Raw genomic sequence first — 27,949 nt, forward strand, 5'->3', positions numbered from 1 at the left:
CCCCTCCCCTTCCTCCAGATAAAACAATGCATCTAGATCGGTTTTCAATTTCACATCATCGAAAACAGGACAATAACACCAAGGACACGGGTTTACTTTAACCTTTTACATTCTGCACATAATCACACCCTGTACAACAAATCACTGAGGGAACCTAAACGAAAGTAGGGTTTTTTTTCCCTTTTCTAATACACCGACCATGATCAACGAACGCTGACTGAAAGAAAGACGGTAGGAATGGAAACAGAAGAGGTCGGCCAAGTTGTTTGATAGAACATTAGGCAATAATCTCCGAAAATATAAACAGAAAACACAGGATTCATAATTATTATGAATCCTACGGTTTCAGATTTGAAATGAATTAACGAACTTGGCCAACTATCATTGCCTTTCTCACCCAGGACCACGGGTATCGGCCACAGACAAACACTTTCCGCACTTGCCTATCGTGGGCTAGCCTCCTAACATTATTCCATGTCTTTCCATTTTTCTGCACATCGTTCTCTGTGACTCTTTGCAGGTTTCCACGTGGCCTCTCCTTGAACTCTTACCCGGTAGATTCAAATCCAACAGTTTGTCATGTATCTCTGACTAGCTTCATAGGGGATGTGTCTGATCCACAACAACCACCCTTTTCCTACTTCATCTCAGAATGGGCCCAGTCTTGTTCTCCTTCATGCTTCCTTTTTGGTGATTCTGTCAGCCCATCTAACCCGGAGCACATTATTGTACCTTAAAACCTGGATCCTCTTTATGAATGTGGGTATGAGATTCGTTCAATATCTCACATCCATACCACAAGACTGGTTTCACATTTGATTTTGAGTAGAAAATCTTCAGCTTTGTTCGGAGCTTTGGGTCAGCCCAAATTTATAAAATATTTCCACTCAGCTGGTTGTCCTTCTAAATTACCCTTTTCTCACCCCTCCCCTCTCACCAACTACCTTAATGGTTGTCTTGTCAAAGTTCAGCAGAAAACACTGTCAAAGAAAGAACCAAAACTTAGTATTCTAGTTTACGGATAACTTTAGTTACTTCCCTGTTTATGAGTTTCGTTTCAGCCAAGTGGCCTCCCTGGCGCATTGCTCGATACAAAATATCTGAGCAAGGGTTATGTCTAATTATTATAATACCTAGAGTTATTTCAAAAGGGCTATAACCGACGCTCCCTTATAACGAGTCACCAAAACACCCCCAGGAGGATTTTTCTTTCTTTCGAACAAGTGCCGGAGACATTGGACTTGGGCGCGCTTGGCTCGGTTACCCTCATTGACAGTGACCGGTAGGACAGAATGCGTCGGAGTGACAGCGGAATGAGTCGCCTAATGAACCGAAACGGCAAGGCTAGTAGCCAGAGCGACAGACCAGTGTCAAAACAAAACTATAAAATATCACTCCCCAATCGCAGTGCTAGGCCTTTCACTGAAAACTGCTTTCATGTGACGGCTACACTGGCTAATCTCTTCCAGCACTGACAAATCGTTGACCCGTCTCTTAATAAAGGCTACAAGCAACACACTCATTTTTTATACGACTTCTTTTTATTTGTTAGATCGAATCTATAACTTTTACTTGGCGGAAACATCAACTAGTGTATGTGGCACGTATCCTTTTTTTTTTTAAACGTGCACACACACACACGTTTTTTCAATAGTGTATGAAAACTGTAATTTCCTAGTCTGGGTTTCTCAAAAGAGGCGAGGGGGTAAATTATCATTAAAATGTACACAGAGAAGATAGCACAAAACCAGCTTGTTTAAAAAAAAATCAAACAAACCATGAATAGGTGTGCACATTAAACCCCCCCCACCCCCCAAAAAAACCCAACAACAAACAAACCAACACAAAACAAAAACAAAACAAACCCCAACAAAAACAAACACCAAACAACAACAAACAAAACACAAAAAAACTCGAAGTTTCCAGCAAGTGGCCAGCAAAGTAAATCCTAAAAAAGTTAACAAATATTTAAAAGTTGGTTCGCCTCCCAATGTTCCCTATAACTGGAGGCTCGGTGCCTAAAGGGCACATGCACTGGCTCTGTCTCATCAGATGGGCCATTCTATCCTTTGTATCGAATTGGCTTATCGCAAGAAAGTATCTGTACATCAACAAATTTAATTCCAAAGTTCTGTTTCAGGGAACAGACAACAAAAAATAAACACAAACGTAAGCAAATAAGAGCAGGATAGGTAGTTTCTCAGTCTCAAAGACAAGGAAAAAAGGGGGGAAAGGTGTGTGTGTGGGTGTATATCCACTCCCTGAGTGGTGGCACATTGAAACAGCCTTGTGGTAAGGGTTACGCGATAATAATAATAATATAGTATATAGCATGATATGGACAAAGTGGTGGGCTATGGTGTCATGCCATTTTGCAAGGTTTGGTAAAACGCCCTCTTAACATGGCACATTATGTAATTTAAAATATGGAAGCCCTGTAATGCAGACCTGCCACTCTATGAAACCTCAAAATCAGGATCTCAGGAAGAAAAAATCGGGATTTAGTGAAAAAAATCGGGATCAACAGCAAATCACCAAGGTGACAGCCAAAGCTGACTTAAAATTTTTCCAGGGGTGTCCTTAAATTCCTTGGCCTATATGCCCTCTGCGTGTCTTTGTTTGCGTGCGTGCGCGTGTGTGTGCGTACGTGCGAGTTATCATTATTTTTTGTAAATCCTGAAGCATCGTGTCAAGCACTCCTAGTCCAAGTGTCTATACCCCCCCTCCCACCCCTACCAATAAGTCCCGTAATACATGAACTTAAGTTGACCCCGTCAACGGACGGTCCCTGACACGCAGAACTCACACGGCGATGCCATGTCACGTGACGAGAATGCGCGATTGAAACAATTTTACTAAGGGGTCCGACTAACTGCGCGTTCACACAAAACACTCGGATGAGCGACAGTCGTTCTACTTCTAGGATAACGACGGCGGCTGACCGACAAAATGTACCAACAAATCTCTTATCCCTCAAGGGTTCAAACTAAGGCAACGACAACGGCCGTATGTTAGTCTTGTCAGCGCAGTTACATGTAGTTGTGTAAGGGTTAGAAAGACTGTCGCTCGTCCGAGTGTTTGATGTGAACGCGCAGTTACCAGACCTCGGACAAGGCTTGTTTTGAAAGTAACAGCGGAACTACGAATATAATTGATTATTAAATGTCCCAAATTGTAACAGTTATCAGGCTATCATCGGAGAATTCTGGGAGCGGGACAAAATCACACACAACTGGGAGCGAGTCAACTACTAAATGCGGCATCGATATTTCGAGAAATAGTGCTCCGAGTTCCTACTGACAAAAATTTCGGCGGGTGCTTCCCGCGATAAAGGAGAAGGCAGAGTAAGTTTTTAGAAAGATCCGGCACAACAGCAGACTGGGACAAAAAATCGGGATACATGCGATCGAAATCGGGAAAATCGGGAGGATTGAGATTTGGGGAAAAAAATCAGGATATCCCGACTAAATCGGGATGAGTGGCAGGTCTGTGTAATGTCATCGACTGTGTCTGACTGGACAAAGCAAAGGGAGTGGAGAGCCATAAAATCTCATCAAACAACCCATGTTCATTGCATGTCCCACTGGGATTCGAACAAAGGTCGCGGACGCAGCAGTCCAGCAAGATGCCAACAGAAACAACCAGTGTAACGTAAAACACTTTGATATTAATGACTCTAGGTCCCGACACGCTAGCACGAGCTAAATCATTGCACACTTATTTTTGTAAACCAGGGGCAAAAAATAATACCAACGGTTCTTAAGACTACTCAGTGGGTTGAAAATAAAGTTAAACCATAACACCTCAGATATGTAGATGGTAAAAAGGTAAATATCTGAAATCCAATAATGGAAATATATTTTCACTCATTCGTGGCATTTATTTTGCTCTTGTCTTAGCTCACATGTATCTCTATACTCCGTACAAAGCCATGGAGTTAACATACATGTCATCTCACAACAGTCACGACCACCAGAGTTACCCTGAACACCAATAAATCTGCACTGCAAATTTAACACAAAAATTTAAATCGAGACATTCTCTTATGACTCGACCCATCTTCAAGTCTGCATACCCGGTCCCTACGAAGACACGCTGGTGGTGTGAAGTAACACACACGCACGCATGCACACACACACACACACACACACACACACACACACACACACACACACACACACACACACACATTTCACTACTCAGTCCTGGTGAGTTTTTCTGTGTTTACGTTTCGGTCAGGTTACGGTCTAAAAGATGCATATTAGTTTGAAACATGCGAAGATGAAATAAATGTCTGGGCTGAGACAAAAATTCAGACCTCTAAATTGTTGAACACCAGCCAAGCTCATAGTCAGTTATGAAGCAGTGACAATGTCATTCTTAATGTCTGTCTTTAATGGTTTGGGGTGTCCTGAACGACAAATGGTAAAAGCATTCCAAATCCCCACTCTTTCAAGACCCATCATCCCTTCCACATTTTTCACCTCCAACCAAAAAAAACCAAAGTACACCCTCCGCGCCATAATTTGATTGGACATGCAAAATGTAAGCAATCACTGACTTTAAAAAAACCTCATAACATAGTTTATTTTTGATCAAATTCAAATCTATTTATATTGAACATGGCATCACCCAATTAAAAAAACAAAAACAAGAAGAGAATAAACTGATCAGACAGTTCTAAAATAACACATCGGGAAGACCTCCATGAAATCCTCATCTTATCCTTCCGTATAATATTTAGCGGAATGTTCATGTAACTTGCTGTATGCTCACACTCATAAAAATACATATCAACACATAGACATACACTCCAAAAAAGATTACCATCATCATCACCATCATCATCATTTCAGTAAGGCTCTGCAAGACAACTCTTCCAAGAACTTACAGTAGGCTATACATATATGCTTCCAACAGCATGAGCATCTCTGTTTGTTGTAAGTTAACGTAAGCCCAAGACTTCTCTCTGATGCCACACCCCTCCCAACCAATCAATTCAAAGACATCCTGTTCATTCCCATCCATTTCTTTGTCTTCCCTTTCCTCTACACTATTTCATCCTGCCCTCTGGGGCTGTTATTTATTTTAAAAAATCACAATGTTTGCATTGCCAGTATTATAATGATATTCTTTGTTACTTTTAGACTTGGGTTATGGCTTAGTACTTCTCTACTTTCTGGGTTCATTTGCTATATCTTCAAAGTTTGCATTCTTGTCATGTGCTGTGAGATCATCTCTGATGCATCTTTGCGAGTTAACCATACCATGGATATTTTAATATTAGATATATATGCAATCCCGTTTTTCATTTCAAATATATACGCTCAACTTTCTCCATTCTCTGTTCAACAGCTTGAGTTGCTTTGGCTCTCTCTACAACAATTGTTGGAGACTCAGTTAGCTTGAACGACATACCAGCCTTAGGTACCAATCCTTTCTACCCATCTGAAATTTAGTCAGTTTGTATCTAATAGTTAGCTATAGCCTCTTGAAAGATAGGATGGGTGAGGGTGTAAGAGGTATGTATGCCTAAAGCGTCTCAACATTTTTCTTTTCGAGTGCCCAATACTATTAAAATGACCCCATCTGATTAATATAACGTTGTGCAAGTGATGAGTTGATCCACACTAGGTTATGATAAGGTTAGTAAAGAATATAAACATATGCAAAACTGGTTTCTGCCTACATTTGTCTCACAAGGTGTGAGTTAAGAGAACAACAATGATTCAAATTTTCGCCAAAATACCCCCACCCCCTCACGTCCAGCTGAGCATAAAAAAAACCAACAAACAAATCAACAAAACAAACACAAAAACTCAAAAGAAAAAAGGCAAAAATGTTACAGAAGAAAAGATGCCAATACAGAAGACAAGATGGTAAAACTGAATAAAATGAGAATACAAGCTAGACAGTCAAGAGACATAAGCTTTAAGTCAGTACCTTAACGTTTCCTCTCTGAATACAGTCATTTTGGTAAGATTCACTTCTGCTGCCAGTAACTACTCATATTTTCTACTTGCACTCAGTATTTAGCTGGATGTTTACAAATTATGTAAAGTTTGCAGGGCTCTAAGCATCAATAGGAATGTTGCCTTTTACGATGTTTTCAATCTGTAAAGAGTACTACCATAATATACAGGTGAAAAGTTACGAAGGGCAGTAAGTCACCTGTTAGTCTTTGTCAAAATGTTGAACATGCCACGAGAGACAGCTGGGTCCACATTCTCCTCTTTCACTGGTTCACCTTCAACAATACTTTCCTTCTTCTTCCTCCAGAATCTGCCACCTTTAAAAAGCCCTTTCTTTTCTTTAGCTGGCGCTATGATGAGGCCACCCTTCACAGCACCATCGTCAACCTACAAAAAGGAAAAAGGAAAAGGATTCCTTTAAAACATTGATTCTTGAAACCTGCTTAATGAAAGAACATGGACATTTTCTGAGAAGCCAGGGAACTAAAGAACTCTAAATCAAGTCAATTAAAGCAATTATTCTTAAACAGGCAGAGACACATCTTTGCTCAATTTCAAAGAATTTGTTTATGTACTGAGAAGCTAAGGAACTGAAAAGCTTGAAATAAAATTGAAATTTCCACCCTATTGCTAGACTAGCAATAGTAATTGTGAAATTCATGTTCCCCCCGGTCAACACTGAAACATTGAGAGTTTTCTTTTCATGCTTTATACTATACACAACTTCTCTTGTCTAAAAAGAACTTGCATACTATGCCTGCTTACAGCACCCACATTTTATAAATAAAGCAAAATGTGCATTTGTTCTGGCTCTTTAAAGACTCTCTCACTCTCAATTACAAGATAAAGCAGACAACTAGTACATGATGTATAATTTGTTTCTTTTTAAGTTGCATATCCTGTTCTAATAAGGTTAGTAAAAGAAACACGAGAACAAGAAAGAACCCTCTATTCAAATGGCACCTGGAGGCCAGAATTGCATTGAATCTGAAACAGCCACTTGTTGAATCCTAACCACAGATTGGACTGACCATCAAATACTTCTGACATAACACACAGCTCTCAGTCACAGCTGATGGATAAGTTAATCAGCTTGAAAAGCCTGCCTAAACAAGACTGGATAAGTTACATAACGTGTGATCTGGAAATTAAATTCTGTAATCAACATTTCTACAATTAGTAATATGAGATTAAGAAAGTTTTATCTGCATTTTAGGTACTTTTGAGGTAATATTGGAGGTAAAAGACTGTGAGTTTTAAACGCAAAAGCCGATAGAACCCTTTTGTGATTTTTGTTTGTTTGGAGCAGAACGGTCATTTCAGAACGAAACATTTATCACCATGTACTTCATTGCAGATAGAACCCGCAACCAACAGTGACTCAAAACATCCATAAAATGCAATTTTCATCCTTTTCATCTCGTGCAACAAATTTTATAAAGTCTAATCTGGAAATTGACTAGGAAAATAGAATTTTAAAAAAACAGCCAAGGAATTCAGTCTTGTAAGAGAGCAGTTTTGTCCCAAATCAAGGTCAGATTCTTCCACTTTTCCTTATTTCTTGTTGTTCTGTTTTATCGGAACACCCCCTGGGGGTCCAACCGTGACCTCCTTGTAACACAATTCCATGAGTGAGAAACATCTGGGAAAAGACAAGTTGCCTTTACAGAGATGAAAACTTACCCATCCATTAACTGCTTTGGCCTCAACAATCTTTGACTCTCCTCCGCCTTCAAGCAATTTTTCTTCATCTTGTCTCTGGAAAAAGAGAAAGCATTAAAATGTCTAACATAAATAACATCACTTTTTGTTACCCAGGATGTAATCCTAGGAAAACTAATGTGAAAAAAAAAAAGAGTGAAATGAATTCAGTGTGCATAATATTGTCTTTTTCTGGTTTTTTCCAGGTAAGTATTTTATGGCTTTCACAACTGCATATGGTCAAATGTGCGCGTGGGATACATTAAACATTTTCAGTAGGTAGGACATTTTGAATTTTACCTGGATGGCAGCTGTAGCCTACTCTTATTGATTTTGGGCCACCAAGGGATCTTTAACGTGCGCAACTTGCACATGTGACCTCCGAGACTTTTTGCCTTTATCCGTAATGGTTTCAACTGCTTATTTCGTTATTTAAAAAACTTTCATTTACTTTGGGATGGAGTTGGGGACAATCTTGACATCCCAAAGACTGTTCTTCATGGAATAGTGTACAAAAGAGTTTGGATTTTGTAAAGTTTCAGATCGCTGAGTGCCAAAACAATAGATAGATGATCACAAGGGGCAAAGCATGGAAGGCACTTTTGGAATGGTACATCACACCGATGGCCAAATATGGGACCTAGTAGAGATGGTATGGAACTTGATGGTGATGTCACAGGACCAGTTGGGGATTTTCTTGACAATAATTATCGATAAAGGAAGACAAAACATGGATGCATCACACAGCCCATGGGAAGAAGTGGAGGAAGTAAAATCTGTGGTTCACCATCTCTGAAAGGGTGCCTCACAATACTCAGACAGTAAAGTGTGATGATACGTAAAGCTGATAATCAGTTTAAGGCAAGGGAGATACCCAAATGGCATACAATGGCATGGTGAAACCTTTTTCTTAGGCTTAAATTGTTCCTGAATCGACCGGTGGAGCCAAATGTAAAAAGTGTCTGAAGCCTCCCCGCTCTCCCCTAATCAAAGAAGAAAGAATTATAAGTGAAATATATTTACTATAAACGTAGGTATTTTAAAGAAAAGAAGAATTAGATAAGCCATGCTGTGAGTGAAAGATTCAACAAAACACAACCAGCAAAAAAAAGTTTTAAAATCAGTTAACGAACCTTTTGAATGACTTATGATAATAATAATTAGATCTACTGTAAGGCCAAAGGCAAGATGGAACTGATGAACCACCATACGTTCCAGACTCATTCATTGTAACCGTTCAAATGAGGTTTATGGCGTGATCTAGGTGTGGATCATACCAAATTTAAGAAATTGTTAGAATCTCTGGGTTTCGGTGCAGTGTCAGAAGACAATCATATATAGGCCTATATTATTTATTTTTACATCTCTGCTTTATTGATCAAAGGATGGAATCTACGTCCCTTACGTATATAATTTTGTGACATGAACAATCCAATACTAGATCTAGATCTAGATATGAACACCAATGAAAATGGATTAATTTAGGCATTAGCCTAGGTCTAGTCTAGATCTAGATCTAGATCTACATTTTTATTAACTTTAGATCTAAACTTCAAATAAAACTCAAAATTCTATCAGTAGATTAGGTAGGTGAGTCTATGATGATATGATAGCATCATCATTTCTTTTTCTAGGCATTGCGTGATTCTTATTTCTTTGAAGTTGAAATAACGAAACGCATAAATACCTTTTTCTTTTCCCAAGCAGCTAAAAAGGGTCTCGCCAGGAGAAGAACGATTCCTACACCCACAAACAAGCCAAGGAAAAAAGCACCAGCAATCCAGGCTTCATCGATTGTAAATTCATCCTGATCCTGGTCTACCTCTACAACCAAGCAAAAGCTGTCAGGATAGATGTAACCTATGGAAGTACAGTTTGACAGACTCATATTGAAAAATCAAGAGCGGACATAAGGTCTGTCCAGCGATAGTATTTAATCGTTTTGTCCGCGCAGTGCTTGGCCTTGTACCAGGCTGCTCTCATTCAACATTCAATACAACGGGACCGCCATGACAGTTTGTGAAGTTGTTTACATGTCAAAGAGCGTTTCTATGCACGCAGGCCAATGAGATTCCTCGGATGATTCGCTCGGAGCTGAGAAGTGGAGGATTCGCCGCTCGGAATTATGAGCTCGTCTACAGGACTCCTTGATCTGATAACAACCAATAGTTTAGTGTTTTCCAAAAGGATGTAGATTTTAATTGTTCCAGATTCCATCTCGATTTTATTTTACAGTCATATAATTATATAAGGTATGATGAGTTGTATGTCAGTACGTCATATCGACAGTATCGTATAGAATAGTATATATACTTTTTATAGAGTAGAGGCAATCATAATGGCAGAGGTCCAGGCTATGCTATGATTAGGTTAGGCAATGCTATACTGTAGATCTACTACTAGATCTATATCTATAGAATAGATACTAAGATAGGTAGGTAGGGCATGTCATACACATGGTGACATAGAGTGCCATTATAAATTCTGTGAGCCGTTTGAAGGTTTAGCTCTGTGGCGCTGACACTAATAAACATATCAGGGTCTGGTTTGACGATCTTGTGACAAGGGTAGAGGACAAAACTAGATCTAGTAGGGGGTTTCACGCTCGTCCGGCGAGTGAGGATTTTCGCTAAAATCCCGGTTTCTCCCCCCTGACAAACTATTAATGAATAGATCTACCGGTCCGAGATTCTCCATTGCGAGACCTATTAAAAACTGGAGAAAATCATGAATTCCTAAGGTTGAGACATAGGCAAAGTCAATCCGCTGGTCTGGTATTCTTCAATCTTACCGCATTAGTTCTTAGCCTCGCATCATAAAACTAACATGAAATGAGAGGTCTATATATATATGTGCTTTTTGTTTCCATGTTAGTTTCAATGGGGGGAGAAATGCGTAACATTATAGATTTTTGAGTTAAAACTACAAGGGTCGTAACGTTCTGCCACAACGCGTGGCACGCAAATTTTGACAAATTTAGAGCCCAGCGCATTTCGGGCAGTTTATTCGAGCTGAATTTTCCATCGCTAAATGTTGTAGGTGGCCGTTGAAATCACGTGATTCTGTAGTAGAATTGGACGCTGAAGAGTTTGCAACCCACCCGGAGTTTGTACGACGCTTGTGTAAAAAGTTATGGTAAAATATATATTTTATCTTCTAAATTCGTTTTTATTAACGATGTAAAACTCTCCTGGGGCAAGTTATATTGATAGATATATCATTTAACTCTCTAGAAATATCATTTTTGTTAAAAATGATTAAAGTTTTCTCGAGGAAAATCAAACTTTACTACACCACCCTAGCTCACTTCGTAAGGTAAAAAAATAATTCACCCGCAGAGCCAGAAGTCATGGCTTTTCTCTGGTTTTTTAATGTAACTGTATACAAACAACTGCCATCAAATGTATGACTAGTTCTGGTAGTACAAGGGCGACGAATATTATTATTAACGGCCAAAGATACTTTTTTATATTTGAATACTGAATCTAAGAAAGTTGAAACTAAAATTAAACTTTGAAAGTCAAAGGATATTGAAAAATGTGGTGGGATTTGGTCAGTGGCGTGGCTCTCCAAGCGCAAATGGAGCCATGGCGCCACCCTTTGAAAAGGAGAAAGGATTTTCAAAAAAGGGAATACGATGTTCCAAAACTTAACAAAATATCACAATATTTTTTTTCAAACCAATCTCTTATTCCTAAGTACTCCAGTCTTTAGTTAAGGTGTCTATTATTAGGCTAGTGGGAGGAGGGCGGGTAATACGGGGTGCCCACTGGTGCCCACTACGGATAGGATCGGCTGATCGGGCCGATCGCCCGACTCGATCGCCTCAAAAACAAACGTGTTTGTTTTCAGTTTCAGGCGATCGAGTCGGGCGATGGGGTCATTATGTCAAGACGCCCCGTGGGCAATAGTGCATGCGAGTTCTTGACTGTGAATGTGTTCTTTTCTGTTGATCAGTTGGAAGTTATTGTTTTGTGTGTGATTACGATGTGATGTGATTATGCGCATCTTGAGCGCTGAACTCTCTCTCGATCTATATAAAAGATTGTACCAGCACTTATCTATTCTTCTCGCATGGAAGTAGGTGTCCCTACATCAGTATTAAAATTAAATGGACAGGCGTATATAGTAGGTCTACAGTTTATAGCCCTGTAATAAGCAGGCAATACTATTCGTTGTGATAAATTTGTTCTTGGCGCCACCTTCTCTGGAAGTGACGCCACGCCCCTGGATTTGGTCTTCATCCAATGTCATAAAAAGAGTGAAATTGTATCAATCCAAGAAGGAAAAGGTTGATTGAAGAAAGCGCAGGTCAAGTACTCTAGAAAATCTTGATCGATGGGCGGTGGGGGGGGGGGGGGGCTGCCGTCAGGTCAAAATGCGTTTTCCCAGACTCTGTGTGCATTTACACAGTAGTCATTTGGTGCTGAAATTGAAAAATCTTGATGAAAAGTTCACTTGGCAGCTAGGCAAGGTGAAATAATAATTAGTATTGAGCTCCTCAGAAGAAGGATGATTGTTGCTCCTGCCAAGTACAGTGGCTCAGAAGCCCATGTTACTTTGAACTTCAGTTGTGAAATGAAAAAACGGAATCTTGTTGTTGACTGAGAATATTGCTGGTCAGGTAATTAGTAATATGACATGGTATCGTAGGGAGTTTACTTATTGTACTTTGCCTCTGTTACCTTTTATACTTATGGTGTCGAGGCGAGAAGCAAACATCTTTCTCTTGATTGTTATGTATGCTTATATTGTTTTTGTTCAATGTTTCTCCTACTGTTCCAGCAGTTGAAAACACCTCTGTGTTGTTGATTTATTATTGTTATTATTCTGCCTTTCCTGCCCTGCTTCTTCGTGTGTGTGTTTTTTTAGTTAATTAAATGTAGGTGATTCTACACCCCTTTCCTATCTGTTCGCGTCAACCTGGGCTGAGAGAGATACTACATCACAGTAGAAAGACAGAGATACTATACTGTTCAAAAAAAAAAAAAAAAGCAACGCATAACCAAATTGTCCACAGTGTATAATCGTACAGCACTGAATAACTGTTGATATAAATGAAGGAAAGAAAATACTTTTTGAAATTGTAGTCATTGCTGTTTATTGATTATCAACAAAATTGAATTGATTTTGAACAATCAATTGGATGCTCCAATCTCTCCGTCCAAGGGCGGCCATTCATACCTGGGGTGGCCTCCTGCTGACTGGAGTACCGCTTGACATCTTCTGGGCATGGAGGCAATTAGACGACGAATGTTGGGGAGTGGTATTGCCTTCCACTCTTCATCCAAGGCAGCAAACAGTTCATCAGGAGTGGCAGGGGCCGACAACTATGTTCCAGAGACGTCTGTCCAAAGCATCCGTAATGTGTTCTATAGCGTTCATATTCTGTGAATTTGAAGGCCATGGGAGTGTCTGGACATTGTTTCTAGCCAGAAAGTCTCTAGTTACTCTGGCAGTATGCGGTCTAGCATTGTCCTGCCGGAAGATTGCCCCTGTTTGTTGAAGCAATGGAAGGGCAGTGGTAGGAGAACGTTGTTGATGTTGGCCTGGGCTGCCAGATTACCTTGTACTCTCACCAGGTTGCTCCTGCGAGTGTGGTTGATTGCTCCCCACACCATCACACTGCCACCACCATGCGATAAGGCCTGGGAGATACATTCAGTTGCAAACTTCTCATTTCGATGTCGGTAAACTCGACGTCGTCTGTCGTGTCGAGAGATGAGAAAATTGGATTCATCACTGAACCATACGTGCCGACAGTTCTGTAGCTTCCAGTTGACGTGCTGAGTGGCCCATTGTCGTCGCTGTTGGCGATGCCGGTCCGTCAACAATGTCCTTAAAGGTCGATATGTGCGGAGCCCTCTTTCTTGGAGTCGGTTGCGTACTGTCTGGTCGGAAATTCTGATGACATTCCGAAGCCCTTGGACGGTTGAAAAGGCAGGCAAAAAACGATCCCGCAGGTGATGAAGCTGAATAAAGCGATCCGAGGCTCGAGTTGTTGCTTCTCGGTTACTCAGCAGTGGAGTTGGACTGTTGAAACCTTACAAAAAGTCTGCTGATGGTAGACTGACACATTGAAATGTGTGGCAACATCTGTTTGACTCTCTCCGGCTTGCAAGCGTCCAATAGCCTGGTTTCGCTCTTCTATCGTTAGTCGTGGCATGGCGTATCGCTGAACTGACAAACCATTTTTTCAGCCATTATAGAGTCACCCAGTGAATGAACTCATACGCCAAATTTCGTTCGACTACTCACAAAATTAGACAGTTTTTTTGCATGCGTGTTTACAAACATAAGATCTAAAAATTTGTCGTTTTTTTTTGCGAATTAGACAATTTTTAATGAATTTTTTCCTGAGGTAGCATTCAAGTTTGCAAAAACCCCGTGAAAATCCACACTCCAGACACCACCAACAAAAAACTATTCCATGTATCAAAAATTCAATAGACTAATTTTTAGTATTACATCTTTTCTTCATTCTGTGAAAATTTTATGAAGATTGGATGAAAAATGGTGGAGTTATTAAAAAAAAGTATTGAGAAAAGTCGAGTTTTGAGAAAACGGCAGATAAAGAAAAATAAAATACTGACTTTATGAGGAAATGGCGGTGACAAACATGCCCGGTATGGGTAAAGGTATGGTTTTTGGGGGTTCTTATGCTATGAAATAGTTGTAGGAGAGGCTGAGGAAGCTAAAAATGCCTACAACTCAAATTCCATAATTTTGAGCCGAATTTTGACCCCTCCAACACTCAATTATCACACAATTCAACAGTTTAGGCTATGCCTACCTGTGACAGTGATTAAACAATGAATTTTGTTGTGAAAAGTTCAAGATATGGGAGAAAAAAACTAGCATGCACAAAACCTCATCTTTACATATTTTATTATCATGAAAACACATGCACTTGGTTATGCTTTTCTTTTTTTGAAGAGTATAGATAACAATTTTCTCCCCTCTTGGGAATCAACACTAGATGTCCTGCTTAAGAAAGCGAAGCTCTTAACCGCTACACCACAGACGCTGGTTCTCTTTCTCTGTATCCATCTGATCCTTGGTTGTATGCTCTTTCATTGGATGCATCACTTTTTGCCGATGTAAAGAATGTATACTTTTTCTCAAGACTGTTGGCATTTGGGAATTAGATTCAAAATCACTAAAGTCAGGCACAAATAACTTAAATACATCGGGGAATGACAAACGTCTTCAACACATCCATAATTCGGGTTAAGAGCTAAAGGTGATTAAAAATTGAAGAGATATCAGTAAGGGAATGGCAATTTGTACGAGCTTTTCATGATTTTCAGTTTTCAGTGTTCGTGTTTTCCGTGCCCAACTACATTCATTTTTTCGGGGTGAAATATGATTTTTAAAAAATAAAATGGATTTATTGCTGCTTATTTTACAGTTCGTTAGATGCGCCTAGTCGTGCTGATTAAGAAAATATATACTTTTGTACATTTTTGACTTAAACATTAATGTTATGTCACTTTTAAGTCAAAATCAGTTGCGCATTTCGTCAATGGCGGCCATATTTGGTCACATGACTTTGCATATTACGTAATACATTGTTTATCATGTAGGCAATTGCATAACCTTTCTGGAAATGTGTGATTATCATTGTTTTACAGACAACTTTTTCTTTGAACTAAGGAAAACTGTTGCTAAGTTGTCTTTCTCATGCCTCATTTCGCACATTTTGGTGCCATCCTCTTGTCTATATACGTAAGTAATTAATTATCCCCGAAAAATGCTCTAATTCGCAACTATACACTTGCGTAACTTTTGAACCATTTATCCAATCTTCATGCAGTTTTTTTTTTTCTCAGCTCCTTTAGTTCCATCTAGTGACATATATTTTGGTCAAATTAATCGTTAAAATTTTTTTTCGTGAAACCCCCTACTACTAGTACTAGATCTAGATCTTGAGTTTATATAGGTCTAATAGTATTTCAAAATCAGTACCTGTAACAATTAATTAGCCAACACTTCTTCTTGCTTCAAAGTCAACAAACAAAAAACATATAATTTGTTAGGCTATGTTTTGAGACTTCTGGGACTTGAGTTGAAGATCGGAGCCTAGCCTAGTCCTCCACCAAGGTTTCTCAAACTTCTGTTACTTAAAATGCCCTTCGGTTTATTTAGCTTTTTTTTGTTTCCTCGGAAAAGTGGGAACAAATTGATGATGACAAGTGAAGTAGATTAAGTAGTAAAATACGCAAGGGATTCCACAATATTACACATCCAGCAGCAAAGGGTATGTTACTTAAAAACGACTATCATTCTCAGTCATATATCATACAAGCTGGGCCCCCTTTTGATGAAAGTAATGATCCATGCTTTAACATCAACTGAAAGTCATGGGTCTACTATATTTACACTCTACTGGAATGGAGCAATAAATCTTGAGAGAAAAGTAACCTGTGTTTCCAAGTTGCCAAATATTTAATAGACAAAGGAGTCCAGAAAAAGCGATGATGGGCATCAAACAAAAGGATCATGGTCGAATTTAGCACCCAGTGAAATAATGCTCAGTATTGCGCGACAATGCGCGATATTATCGAACGGAAGTACGACTTGAAATAAACAAACCTGGCGGTTTTTCTAAAATTTCAGAGACAAAAGCGTCGGCCTACAAAACGATAGGCGCAAATAAAGAAATTTGGATTTTTGCAGCAAAACTGTCTCAAAACTGAAAAAACGAAGGGTGTCATGATCTGGAGAAAGAATCTTTTGGCAGAAACCGCATGTCGATCGATGTAGCCATTAAAAAGTCTTTTGAATAGCAAAATTCGGCCACCAAAATAGATGACAGATTAATGGATTTGTTTGTGGGTTTTTTGTTTTTTTTTGGTAAGTGTTTTACGGTGGTCGCAACCGCATAAGGTCATATGAGTGCGCTGGACACATTTTCAGGGGGTAGGAAATTTTGAATTTTGCCCGGGTGGCAGCCGAAGCCTACTCTTATCGATTTTAGACCACCAAGGGATTTTTAACGTGTGCAACTTGCACATGGGACCTCCAAGACTTTTCACCCTTGTCTGAGAAGGTTAAGTAAGTGTAGAGATCTTTCCTACCAGAAGATCAGGGGTGTGGCTGAAAGACAGCAGTAAAAAGGAGTCAAGGAGTAGCAGTAGAAAGGCTGCAGAAAGAGTCAGGAGCCCAGAGGAAGGGACAAAGGAGGTGGTAGGGGCAGAAAGTGGAGACGAAAGCAGACAACAGAACATTGCTAGAGAGCAGGAAGTTAGGAGGTGAAAGGAGACAATCTTTAGAGAAGAAAATTTTTTGGTCGCTACTTGGGTTCGAACCCGGGACCTTTAAATGAGAGGCGAACACCTTAACATCAAGGCCACAAGAGCCCCCTTTGTTTGTGTGAATACTCAAACTCTTTGTAATTGGACAAAGGATCACAATATGGATGAAAATAGGTAGTAAATGTAGCGTACAGGATCAGGTGTAGGTCTTGGAGTTGACGAAGTCAGTAACGTCAAAACGCCAAGTAAGTGGCGAGCTGGTGAAATGCGGAACCAAAAACGTCACTTAAGTGGATAGCCGGATTCAAAGAGTGAATGATTATCGTTTTGGTCTCTTGTTTGCTGAAACTTCAACTGACCTTGATCTTCTTATTCTCGTTCATTCTCTAAGTGGATATAATCCCAATCTTTAGTGTGAAGGTTGCTGTTCGCTGCAGGTCCTCCAGGCCTCCATAGAGTTTTGGGTCTCACTGCCAAGGGTTAGGCCAATATTTTCTAGTGCCTGAAGCACATTGGGCTGGCGAACTAAACTTAGTTAGGGTAGGCATTCTGATCATGCTGTCCATCACCCCTCCCCCCCTCCCCCAAATTCAAACCACTTATTTTAGTTTTGGTTTGAGATGTGCAAGAAATATGTTGTTATGACTATTTTAGGATGCCATTGTTGATGCATGACGGGAGCAATTATTCGGCTCCGCTTATGCTAAAAGAATGAACAAAAAAACTAAAAAAGTACCCCGCTTGGCCCATTAGTAATGCCCCTAGTGCAATGTAGGCAGGAACATTCTGTTTACATTGTACTAAGTATTCACATGGAGTTTATCACTTTCAGTATTTAAATTGTTCCGCTTTTGTTTTGTTTTTCAGTTGCCAAAAATAGTCGTTATGGGTATCAAGGGGTGCCTTCGTTTATTATCAGCCATTGTATTCATTGGGCTGATACCTGGAAGCAGAGGCCAGCAATCTTCCGTGTGTACCTACACTCCTGTAACATCCGGATCTTTTTCTGCCTTATATCCAGAGGTAAGCTAACCAACCTATAGTCTGTTTTTTCACATGTTTATTGTTGAAAGTGAAATATTCATTTTTTTTCTTCAGATTTATTGAATCTGTTTTTATGAGATAAATTGCATAATTTTGTTCTAGGTTATTATATGTTATACTGTTCTTAGGCTTCTATTTTCAAGGCTTCCTATTCATATAATTCACTAAGTGGGTTGCATTTAGCTGCTGTTATTCGTTGTGACAAGTGAGTTTCTCGAAAAGGGCAGCATCAAACAAACACAGCTTATAGAGAATGTAGGAAAAGACAGGGTCTACAGAAAGCCATCTCGCAAAATCTCTAGAAAAGTTCTTGTCTACCGTTTTATAGCCAGGGCCCACTTTTACCCCCTTTCAGAGGCTAAAATTTTCGTACCACCCACGAACATGTAAAATAACACCTGCCAGTACCAGAATGATCCCCACCACCCACCATAAATTTTACCAGTTGCCCAGGTTGGCAAGCACTGCTCAAGGAGGAGGCCAAAACCTTTAAAAAATAAAAAAGGCTATCTAGTTTGTCAAGTTGGCCTTGAATTAAGCTTCCTATAAATTAATTCAACTTTCCCTTGTGAGTCTTGTTCTAGATAAGTATATTATTTTGTCGTTCAAGTGGGCAAGACAACTTCAGAGATAATGAAATTTGTAGATAATCTAATTATTTTTATATATGTGAGGCGTAGAGGTGAAATCATGTGCTTGTCAAAATAATGACATTGAATGAAGATGCTGTCATTTTCCCACTAGTTTGGCAATTTTGATTGAATTTGTGTTTTTCAGCTCAACACCTTGTATGTCCATTAAAAAATACATTTCTGTGTGGATTTTACTGGAAACAGGTTGAGTAAAGTAAAAGGCGCAAAAAATGTTAATTTTCAGTTTCCAGGGACTCTCAAGCAATATGCTACCAAACTTTAGCAGCATTTTTAAAGCTAATTTTACCTGTAAAACCAGTCAAAACCCACTGCCTCAATCGCAAATATGTGTGTGTGCCTAAGGAAAGGTATAAAAAGTCGGATTTTAACCATTTTGAGTTAACGGTTGTACCTAATAGGAAATTCAATGCTGAACACAGTGGTTTTTTAATTTTTGAGATATCTCAAGTAGTTTTTGAGATATTGAACATTTTGCAAGGTAGGGTATAAAGATGTAATTTTGAGAAAATTAGCTTTTAAGTTTAGAAGACCTACAAACTTGAAAAAAATGAAGATTCAATTGTTTCCTTTATGTATTTATTCATGGAAAATTTATTTCCAAATCGGCATTCAGTTGACATCAATATCATTATTAGAATTTAATGGTAAAACATAGCAGGGAAGAGAAATCATGCTTTGAGAATAGATTTTAACACTTTTTTAACAAGCAGTTTTAATTATCTTTTGAAAACATACCCTACCCTCAAAATAATTCAAAATAGAATATTTAGAAGTCAAATCAATAAAAACCTTTTTAAAATATTGTTTAAAAATGATGAAACTATCATTTTTTAAAATGTAAACACACTTTGGTCAAAAAAGCGATTTTTTGTCATTATCAGCCTGTCGCGCCAAATGGTCGGTGGCGACTTTTGGTACCTTTCTGTGGGCACACACACATATTTAGACGTTCATTCGATGAGTATTTTAAAAAATCAAATGCAAAACAAATAAGCAAGCTTTGAGATGATACCAATAATTACTCAGTATGCCCAAAATTGTGGAGTGCTTGATTGTCTTAGGCAGGTTTATGTCTTGGACAGTGTCAATAATAATATAGTATAAAAAAAACACAGTAGGTAAAGTGGGCAGTCGATCTTCGTTAGTACAGGCTATTATCTTAGACATCTGGCTGCTAAAGCAGGCTTGACTGTAGTCAGAAAAGTAATACGGTTGTTAGGCACAGACCGAAATCACAAAGTGCACCTCATAGTAAAAATGGTGGCGAGTAATATTGTTTTTGTTTTAGTAAATGTTTTATGGTAATTACACCACACTTAGGTCATATAAGTGCCGAAGATTAGAGAAGTTACAAGGGAGTAACAGACACACAAAAAAAGGAGAGATAAGGAAGATAGATGTTTGATAAGAAAGAAGAGGAAGACCACACCAGAGCACCCGCCAACCACCCACAGACGTGAAGTATCTGTAAGATTTCTCAAAGTAGTGACTGAGAAATCTTCTGCTCTTTTTCCTCAAGTGTGAGTTACAAAGAACACTGAAGAGGCCATGATGTGACATGTCTCATCATGGGATATCGACAGAGTAGACTACTAACAGCCCAGTTTTCTATTCTGTAAGATGGCATCTGCAGTATGCAAGTACATTTGATGTATCGCACACAACACAACTTTGTACTGTTTTGAGATACTTTTCCAATGACTCACCTTGCTTGAGAAATGGTTAAAAAGTTTGCAGTTTCATATTCTTTCCTTGTCTGAAAGGAAATGTTGATATGACCTATATGTGTTACGACGTGGTGGAATCAGGTGCTCGTCAATTTTTGGATATATGGAGTTATTGGTACCATTATAAAGCATGTTCATTTGTCTTGCTTGTGATGAAAAAATTACCCATCTATCTTAAATAGAAGTTGAGATATTTGCAATTCAAGGAGGTGGGGGTCGCCTGATTTCAGAGGTATAATTAGCGAGAAAATGGCTGTCAAAGCCTGGTATTTTACATAGCTTTGAGATCTTGGAAACAAATAATTTACATTTTGTGTCCCTTTTATCAACTTTTTTCACTGAAATCTTCACAGAAATGTGTTTTTCAATAGATATAAAAGGTGTTGAACCAATAAAAAAAAAAAAAGAAAGCAAAACCGGTGGGAAAAGGCAGATTTTGCTGGTTTCATTATTTTGATGAGCGCCTGATTTCACCATGCTGCCTCACATTTATTAAACGTTAAAAAAATTAATAGGCAAATCGGTAGTGATTATTTGTATTGGTGATTATCTTGCTCAGGTTGCTGTTTCAGCAGGTTTGACTGTATGTGTGCATTTGAACAATACTTATGCCCAGATCTCAAGAATACTGAGTCATTTTTTTTTTCTTTGTGTTTCAGGGCACAGCCATAGTTGACACAGCAGCTGTTACTGGGACGCTCCCAAACTATACTGTGGACAATGCAGCCACCTCCTTCTCTGGGACTAAAATCTCGGACCCAAATACATCCACACCCGTTTTCGATATTGACTTTTTTGTTCAGGTATGAGTCAGAATGTTGATGTGGTGAAATTTTGACGAACAGTTTTTGCACTTTTTTGTTTTTGAACATTGATTCAGACAGAATGAATTATTCATGACAGTTTCTGCCTTCAAAAAAGGAAACGGGGCTATCAGTTCAGTTACTGCATTTCTGTCTATGGCTGGATAATCTGATATTTTAAGTGTTTTTGCTCCAATTAACCCAGTTTAGATCATGTGGGAGGTGGGTGCTTCCACACTGCCTGTTAGGGCCAACCTAAGCTTAGTGGGATACACTCTAGAAGACTGATGGAGATACAGTTGAACCTGTCCGAGATGACAACTCGTTGTCCAGGAGGAAAGTGATCGTCTTAGACAGGTGGTCCTCTGGTATAGTGTCATTGTAATATAGAAAAAACGTAAGGGGGGAAATGGGAAGTGACGCTTTGTACTGGTGGTTGTCTTGAACAGGTGGTTGTTAGAGCATAAAAAAGCTTTCCCACTCAAACTCCTGGATTCTGTGTACAGTGGTGAAGACCCAAACAGCTGCACCACAGATGTTGGTTGGATATTTTTACGGACTGGCCTTATTTGTTGTGACTTATCAGAACAATTATTCTTGTATTACCCAGATGAATAGAGAAACCTTTTGTGTGAGTGTGTGTGTGTGTGTGTGTGTGAGAGAGAATGAGTGTGTGTGTGTTTGTGTGTGTATGGATGTGACACAGAGAGAGAGACAGAATCTTAATATTGCCACCCATTTTCTCAATTGTTTCAGATGGATGACAGCAGTGCTAGTCCTGATATAGTTAACATAACCCTTACGTTGACTCTGGTAAGCTTGGCAGGTGGACCAATTACAGATGCATTACTGGACATTGACCTTGGCACTGTGTTTCAAGCCTACTGGGATGTTGGAGTTCCTGCTTCAGCAAATCTTGTTGGTCGATCGCAAGTTACTTATTCCACATCAGCTCTCACCGGTACGATACTCCTGAACACAGACACATGAGAAATATGGAATTCCTGTGTTGTCTTCATTTAGACAAAAATTTTGATAAAGCTTAAAACCGTCTTTCCCCTTTCCCCTCCAGTGATGCTCTCACAAAAATTAGGTAAGAGAATAAAAAAGAGGTTGGATTTGAAAAATATGGGAAAATGGTGAACTGTAAATATGTGCTTTCAACATAAAAGGCATATTTTTTTAATGTATAAATTTCACCAGGCTCTGTGTTTTAATCTCATTTTCTTTTTACTGAGCCTGAGAGCCTTTTGCATTGTTTAAATACTGTATTAGCACTATATATTATGTCGTTCTTTTCCTTTCTCGTATTTAGATTTGATGTCTACCAAAAAGTATTACAGTTGGATATTTATTGCTTTTACATATTCTGCTTGACTATTTCATCGCAGCTGCTGGTGACTCCGCTACCATCACCTTCCTAGCAGAACCTACTGGGGCAGGGGGCACTAATTTACCCGACGGAGTTACTCATCTCTCTGTAGGGGTCAATTTTACAGCAGTAAGTTTATTGTTTGGTTTTACCTTGATTATGTTTCTTTTCTTTAGGATGATATAAGTTTATCTAATGTTTAAGAGAAATAAGTACAGTCTTGGATTTTTCACTTCTCCTACGACAAGCATCAATTCCTTTTTCAAGCCCATAAAGGGTGCTGCTAGAGGCTTAATTCCCTGTGACAATTGGTTGGCAGCAAGCTTAAGGGTTGTTTATTTTTTTTGGGGGGGGGGGTAAGCGTTTTACGGGGCTCGAAACTGCATAAGGTCATATGGGCTCGCAGGACACATTAAGCGTTTCCTGTTTGGTAGGAATTAATTTTGAATTTTGCCCTAGTTGCGGCTGAAGCCTACTCTTATCTATTTTAGGACCACCAAGAATCTTTAACGTGCACAGCTTACTCACATGACCTCCAAGATTTTTTTACACCCTTTTTGAGAAGGCTAGGTGTCAGATCTTACCTATCCTATGATTAGCTTTAGGTTTACTTGTAAATGGCACGTACAAAATAACAAGTCATAAATATGAATGTATGGGCAGGGGATGTGTGCTGTGGTGAGAGAAAGGACTATGTCCGGCCAAAATGCCAGTGACGGATATGGTATAGAGTGGAAAAATGTAAAAGGTCACCAGGAAACTGGAGTGTATGTTACAAGGATCGTGAAGAAAGTACTAATAGGTTTTAAACAAAACAAAACGTGCAGAGAGAATAGTGGAACCAGAGGCATCAAGGGGTAATACAATACATAAAGTTTAGACAGTTTCGGATTTCTGTTTTCCAAAGGAGGTTTAGACCCGATACCAAAAATAATGAGAATGTGATTGGACTGTATTTGAATCCTGTTTGGGATGGGTGGGGTATGTGATCAGAAGGAAGAAGTTTCATTTTAGATATCATCCAGTATCTTCGAGTGACCATTGCTTTTGAATTAAGGACTTTTTTGAATTTGTCCTTGGGCCAGGTGTGTGAAATACAAAAGAAAGTAAAACCTTGTGGCGCAACAGTCAGTAGGTCCTATTGGTATATGTGAATGTATTGTGCCCTTGGTATGAATAGGTGACATTTAATTCTGCATATGTATGTACCCTTGAGAAACCACATTTCTTCTTTAAGGATAAGGGCGACCCTTGAGACCAGTCTCTAAACTAAGAAGCTGAGATAAAATATGTGTACATTTATGACTTACATAAAATGAGACCTTTACATAAACCTTTTGGTGCATGCCTGCTTGCTACGTTATTTGGCTAAAAAAAATCCTTGGTGTATGAGGGTAGAATAAGATACCCTACCTCATCAAGCATAAACCCAAACTCTCACCAGAAGGAGATTTCTTTTTTTATCAGTCACTGTCTATTCAGCGACCACCTTTTTAATTTTGTCCTGAGAAAGGCAACATTCTTAGAAGTTTATAGATGTCACAGTATATACAGATACAAGCTCTTCTGTCATTTCTGTGTCTGATGCACTTTTCAAATGTTTGTTTCAGGGTGGAACAAATTATGAAAAGATCTCTCCCACTGTGTGTGTGGAAAGAGAGACGAATTTTGTTGGAAGTGTAAGTATTAGTGTTCCTACTGACTTTTACTGTTTAATCTTTGTCAATGGCCTTTTTTATGCTAATTTCCTTGTTTTCATTTATTTGAAATATTCCGAATTGCTCTGTCGTGTAACTTAGTTGTTTAGAGGTTTTTGAGGATTTGAAGGAATTTGTAACCAGTAGAATGATATATCATAAACATTTTTATGAAAGAACCTTAACAAAGGACAGTATTTTAAGATATAATTTTCTTATTGGCTGTGATTGTTCCTTGTGTTGGAAAATTTCTTGAATGTTTAAATATTTATTTCTGATTTCATACTACACTGATAACTTACAGCCTCCCTGTCAAGTCATGCCAATTTCAAGAATTCAATTCAACTGTAGTTTTCTTTATTTTAACAGATTGTGTATGAACATGGCTTCACCGCCTTGGTTTTCTTTATCATGCTGTTTGCCGGAATTGGACTTGCCATACTGGGCGTTTTCTTGTTCCTTTGCATAAGGAGACGCAGGAGGGATGCCTCAATTTCCCCATCCAAATCTGATGTAAGAGTTTTCCTTGTTTTTATCGTTTGTTCGAGATGTGAGGGTAATGTGCCGTTAAATCATTGTGCGTGGTAGGGTACTTTCCAGTATTTTGCTATGTCTAGAGAGCATGTTTTAATTGCTGTTCGAACGGATAAGCAACGCATGTTAGTCCCTATGCTTTTTGTTGGTGATTCAAGTAGCCTTTGCTCACATTATTAGATTATTGGGAATACAGAGAAAGAATGTAAGTGATAATTATTATTATTATTATTATTATATGAGGTTGAGTGTGGAAATTGTCAGGATGCATGTCTTATGAGGAACACACAACTTAAAAAAAACCTAGATACTTTAAGGTGAAGGAAGTGCAAATGACCTGACAACTTTTCGGCTTAAATTGCTCTAAGGACCTCTCACTGGGTTGTTTATTGTGTTTGTTGTGTGTGTTTGCATGTGAAAGTCTCTTGATTTTGTGTGATATCGTTACTTTTGTTGTTAACTTCCTTGTTTACTGACTATTAGTTTGCATCGATTTGATTTGCTGGTGTTTTACAAATTGGTATCTTGCATTTGGTGATAGTTTATCTTTTCCCTCTTTTGAGCTACCCAAATCCTCAAGTTTTAATGGGCGGACCCCATTGAAAATGCCTTGAGTGTTTGACTGAGGCTACACTTTCAACACGTAAGGGATTTCTATTTGGTGAAAGTTATGGAGTGTGATAGCATACATGTGAAAAGAAAATGAACCTTTTGTGAATTACACCTCAGATAAATGTATGTCAATGCTTAAGTACTAAGAAATACATTTTAGCCTTGTTGTAGATACAAGTTTTCATATTGAATAACTTTTGTGATTGCTCAAGGTCAAGTTTAAATGTTAAGTTTCTTCTTTTACTCATATGGAATGCATTATTTACATCCACAGTGTGTGTTTTCCTGCATCTTTATTTTACTTTTATTTTTTTCTCCGGCTTGTATTTCGTGGGAAGGAAAAAAAATTATCTGAGTCAGAAAGTGTTTAAAGCAATGATAAGTTTATTACTAAATGAATGAATGAAATTGTGTCAGGGGAAAAAGGATTAGTATGGCGTTGTCAGAAATCGATGTACAGAAAAGTGGGAAGAAATGGAATAGCATCAAGAGGCTAGCCCAGGATAGAGAAAGGTGGAAAGTGTTTGTCCATGGCCTATACCCTGGTGCAGGGTGAGAAAGGCAATGATGATGATGGTGTTGTAGAGGGTCAGGTCCTATTCAGATTTCATCATTATAGGGAAGAAAGTTTATTTCAACCCTTATTGTCAGATAAAGTATTTTCCAATCAGGTAGTAGTGGGGGCGACAGTCCATATGAGAACTTTCAGTTGTCACTTTGGAGATTTCACTCGTTGAATTACACTTAAATTTGATGTATCGCCCACTTGTCCAAGATAATCGACACTGTTCAAGATGTCCTCCTGTCTAAGACAATCATTTTTCATTTCCACAATGGGACGGAGGAGGGGGGGGGGGGCTGTCTTGGAAAAGTTCGGCTGATTATTTGTTTGTTTATTTGTGTCTTGCAAGATGATGTGGCATAAATGATGTGTAGTTTTGCGGTAGCTTCACCAATATGTACTTATAGCTAAAGTTCCTCAAGTTGCTGATTTGTTGCTTGCTAGACCTCTGTTTCAAAATAAGTAGGTAAGCTGTTTAGTATTTTGTGTGGTGTGAAATGTTTGTTGTGGCCCTTCCTCAGGACAAGCGCATTCGAGAGAAAGGGAAGAAAATTGTCATGGATGCAAAAGCGGCTATGAAACGAGGAAATAATGCTATCAAAGATTTTAGGTAAAAATGTTATTAGGGTTTGGGATGTTAACATCGCTTACACTGTGCTCAGGAAGTTAAGTGCAAGATCGAGTACCCAGCAAGTTTCACTTTGAGACTTTGTTTTATCTGTTTAGAACAGCTATTATTAAACTTTTGACATTTTCTCGTCTTGATCCAATAGTACACATATTTCTTTAAAAAAAATTATTTTGTAGTAGATCTAATGTGCAGGGTCTAGATAATATTCTTCTAAATCTAAATATGTCGCAATTTATTAGCACCGTAGAAGGAGTTGAAATAAAAAGCCTAAGTACATCAATGCAGATATAGATATAATAATTATCTTTCAGCAGTTGTTCACAGAAGTCAACTTTTTTATTGCAGAGGGAAGAAATCGTTTTTTTAATAATTTTTAAAATAATTATCAAAAACTGTAAGTAAAATGAGAACTGTTTCATGAATGTATTACTTGATATCATAGTGAAATCTTCTCATATTTTGCTTTGTACTCCTAATTTTACAGTCATGTTGTTCAACGATTTCTATCATTTCGATTTGTGAAAAGATTCTAGTAACATTTGCGTTTTCTTTTCATATCAGTTTGATTGACTGGAATGACAGCATTGTCTGTATCCTAGCTATGAAGGACAAGCTGCACATGTTCCGTGAAATTGACAAGTAAGTTTGTTTCCCCTTGTAATGTAAATGCAACTGATTTTGTGTAATGTTGAAAGAGGTATGGGGGGAGAGAGCAGTAATGAGCGACAGAGTGCCAATCTAGACATATTATAATGAATAACTAATGTTTGATATCAAGTTAATTTCTCTTTCGACTTTACTGAAAAATGAATAGAGACACAAGACATATAGGTTTTCAGTTTCCAAATACTTTCAAGCTATAGAAGTCACAAACATTTTTTGCTGCCATTTTCTTGCTAACTTTACATCTGAAATCAGGCTACCCCTACCTCCTTAAATTGCAAATATCTCGGCTTCTATTCTCGATAGATAGATACTTTTTTCTTTGAAAGCAAGACGAATGAAAAAACGCTTAAGATAATATCAATAACTCAATATGCTAAAATATTGATAAGTACCTGATTCCTCCATGCCGGGTCACATATATTATTATAGTTTATTGATTATAATTTTATTCCTTTCTTTGTCTTATGGTTCTGACGAGAGCTCTGTCTAGCCCTTCCCAAAGTCTTGTTTTGCAAAGAATTTTTTTTGGGTGTGTTTTCTGTCTAGCCTGGACATTCTCTCCACGATTCATGTGGACACAGATTTAGAAACGGAACAAAATGACGTTTCGGTGCAAGCCAGTCTCTTATTGGTTCAAGGTCTTCGACACAATGGAGATATTACCAAAGCAGCCGAAGATAGGGCTAACACCAAGTTTCAGGTATAATTTCTCTCTGAA

The 27,949-nt window shown here is 38.6% G+C and overlaps 2 protein-coding genes across 6 annotated transcripts in view; one reads left to right on the forward strand and one right to left on the reverse strand.

Annotated features, from left to right (window-relative positions):
• The window catches only part of LOC101860329 (myosin-9), a 39,948-nt gene extending 30,181 nt beyond the window's left edge, over positions 1-9,767 (reverse strand). For all 4 annotated transcript variants that reach the window (XM_005098527.3, XM_013082628.2, XM_005098526.3 and 1 more), the window contains exons 1-3: positions 9,361-9,767; positions 7,656-7,730; positions 6,172-6,359 (exon numbers count right to left, since the gene is read on the reverse strand). In XM_005098527.3, the coding sequence (XP_005098584.1) occupies positions 6,172-6,359; positions 7,656-7,730; positions 9,361-9,561 (464 nt within the window). In that variant the 5' untranslated portion in view covers positions 9,562-9,767. The remainder of the gene's footprint in view (positions 1-6,171; positions 6,360-7,655; positions 7,731-9,360) is intronic.
• A 2-nt stretch (positions 9,768-9,769) lies between these two features.
• Positions 9,770-27,949, forward strand: part of LOC101860895 (myosin-9) — a 45,202-nt gene continuing 27,022 nt past the window's right edge. Inside the window, exons 1-10 of one of the 2 annotated variants that reach the window (XM_005098530.3) lie at positions 9,770-9,925; positions 17,798-17,953; positions 21,014-21,157; positions 21,914-22,118; positions 22,549-22,658; positions 24,140-24,208; positions 24,596-24,739; positions 26,456-26,544; positions 27,127-27,204; positions 27,778-27,931. In XM_005098530.3, the coding sequence (XP_005098587.1) occupies positions 17,816-17,953; positions 21,014-21,157; positions 21,914-22,118; positions 22,549-22,658; positions 24,140-24,208; positions 24,596-24,739; positions 26,456-26,544; positions 27,127-27,204; positions 27,778-27,931 (1,131 nt within the window). In that variant the 5' untranslated portion in view covers positions 9,770-9,925; positions 17,798-17,815. The remainder of the gene's footprint in view (positions 9,926-17,797; positions 17,954-21,013; positions 21,158-21,913; positions 22,119-22,548; positions 22,659-24,139; positions 24,209-24,595; positions 24,740-26,455; positions 26,545-27,126; positions 27,205-27,777; positions 27,932-27,949) is intronic. The other variant, XM_005098529.3, reaches the window with a different exon arrangement.

The sequence above is a fragment of the Aplysia californica genome, unplaced genomic scaffold (assembly GCF_000002075.1).
Source record: "Aplysia californica isolate F4 #8 unplaced genomic scaffold, AplCal3.0 scaffold00185, whole genome shotgun sequence".
In the NCBI taxonomy this organism is placed as follows: domain Eukaryota; kingdom Metazoa; phylum Mollusca; class Gastropoda; order Aplysiida; family Aplysiidae; genus Aplysia; species Aplysia californica.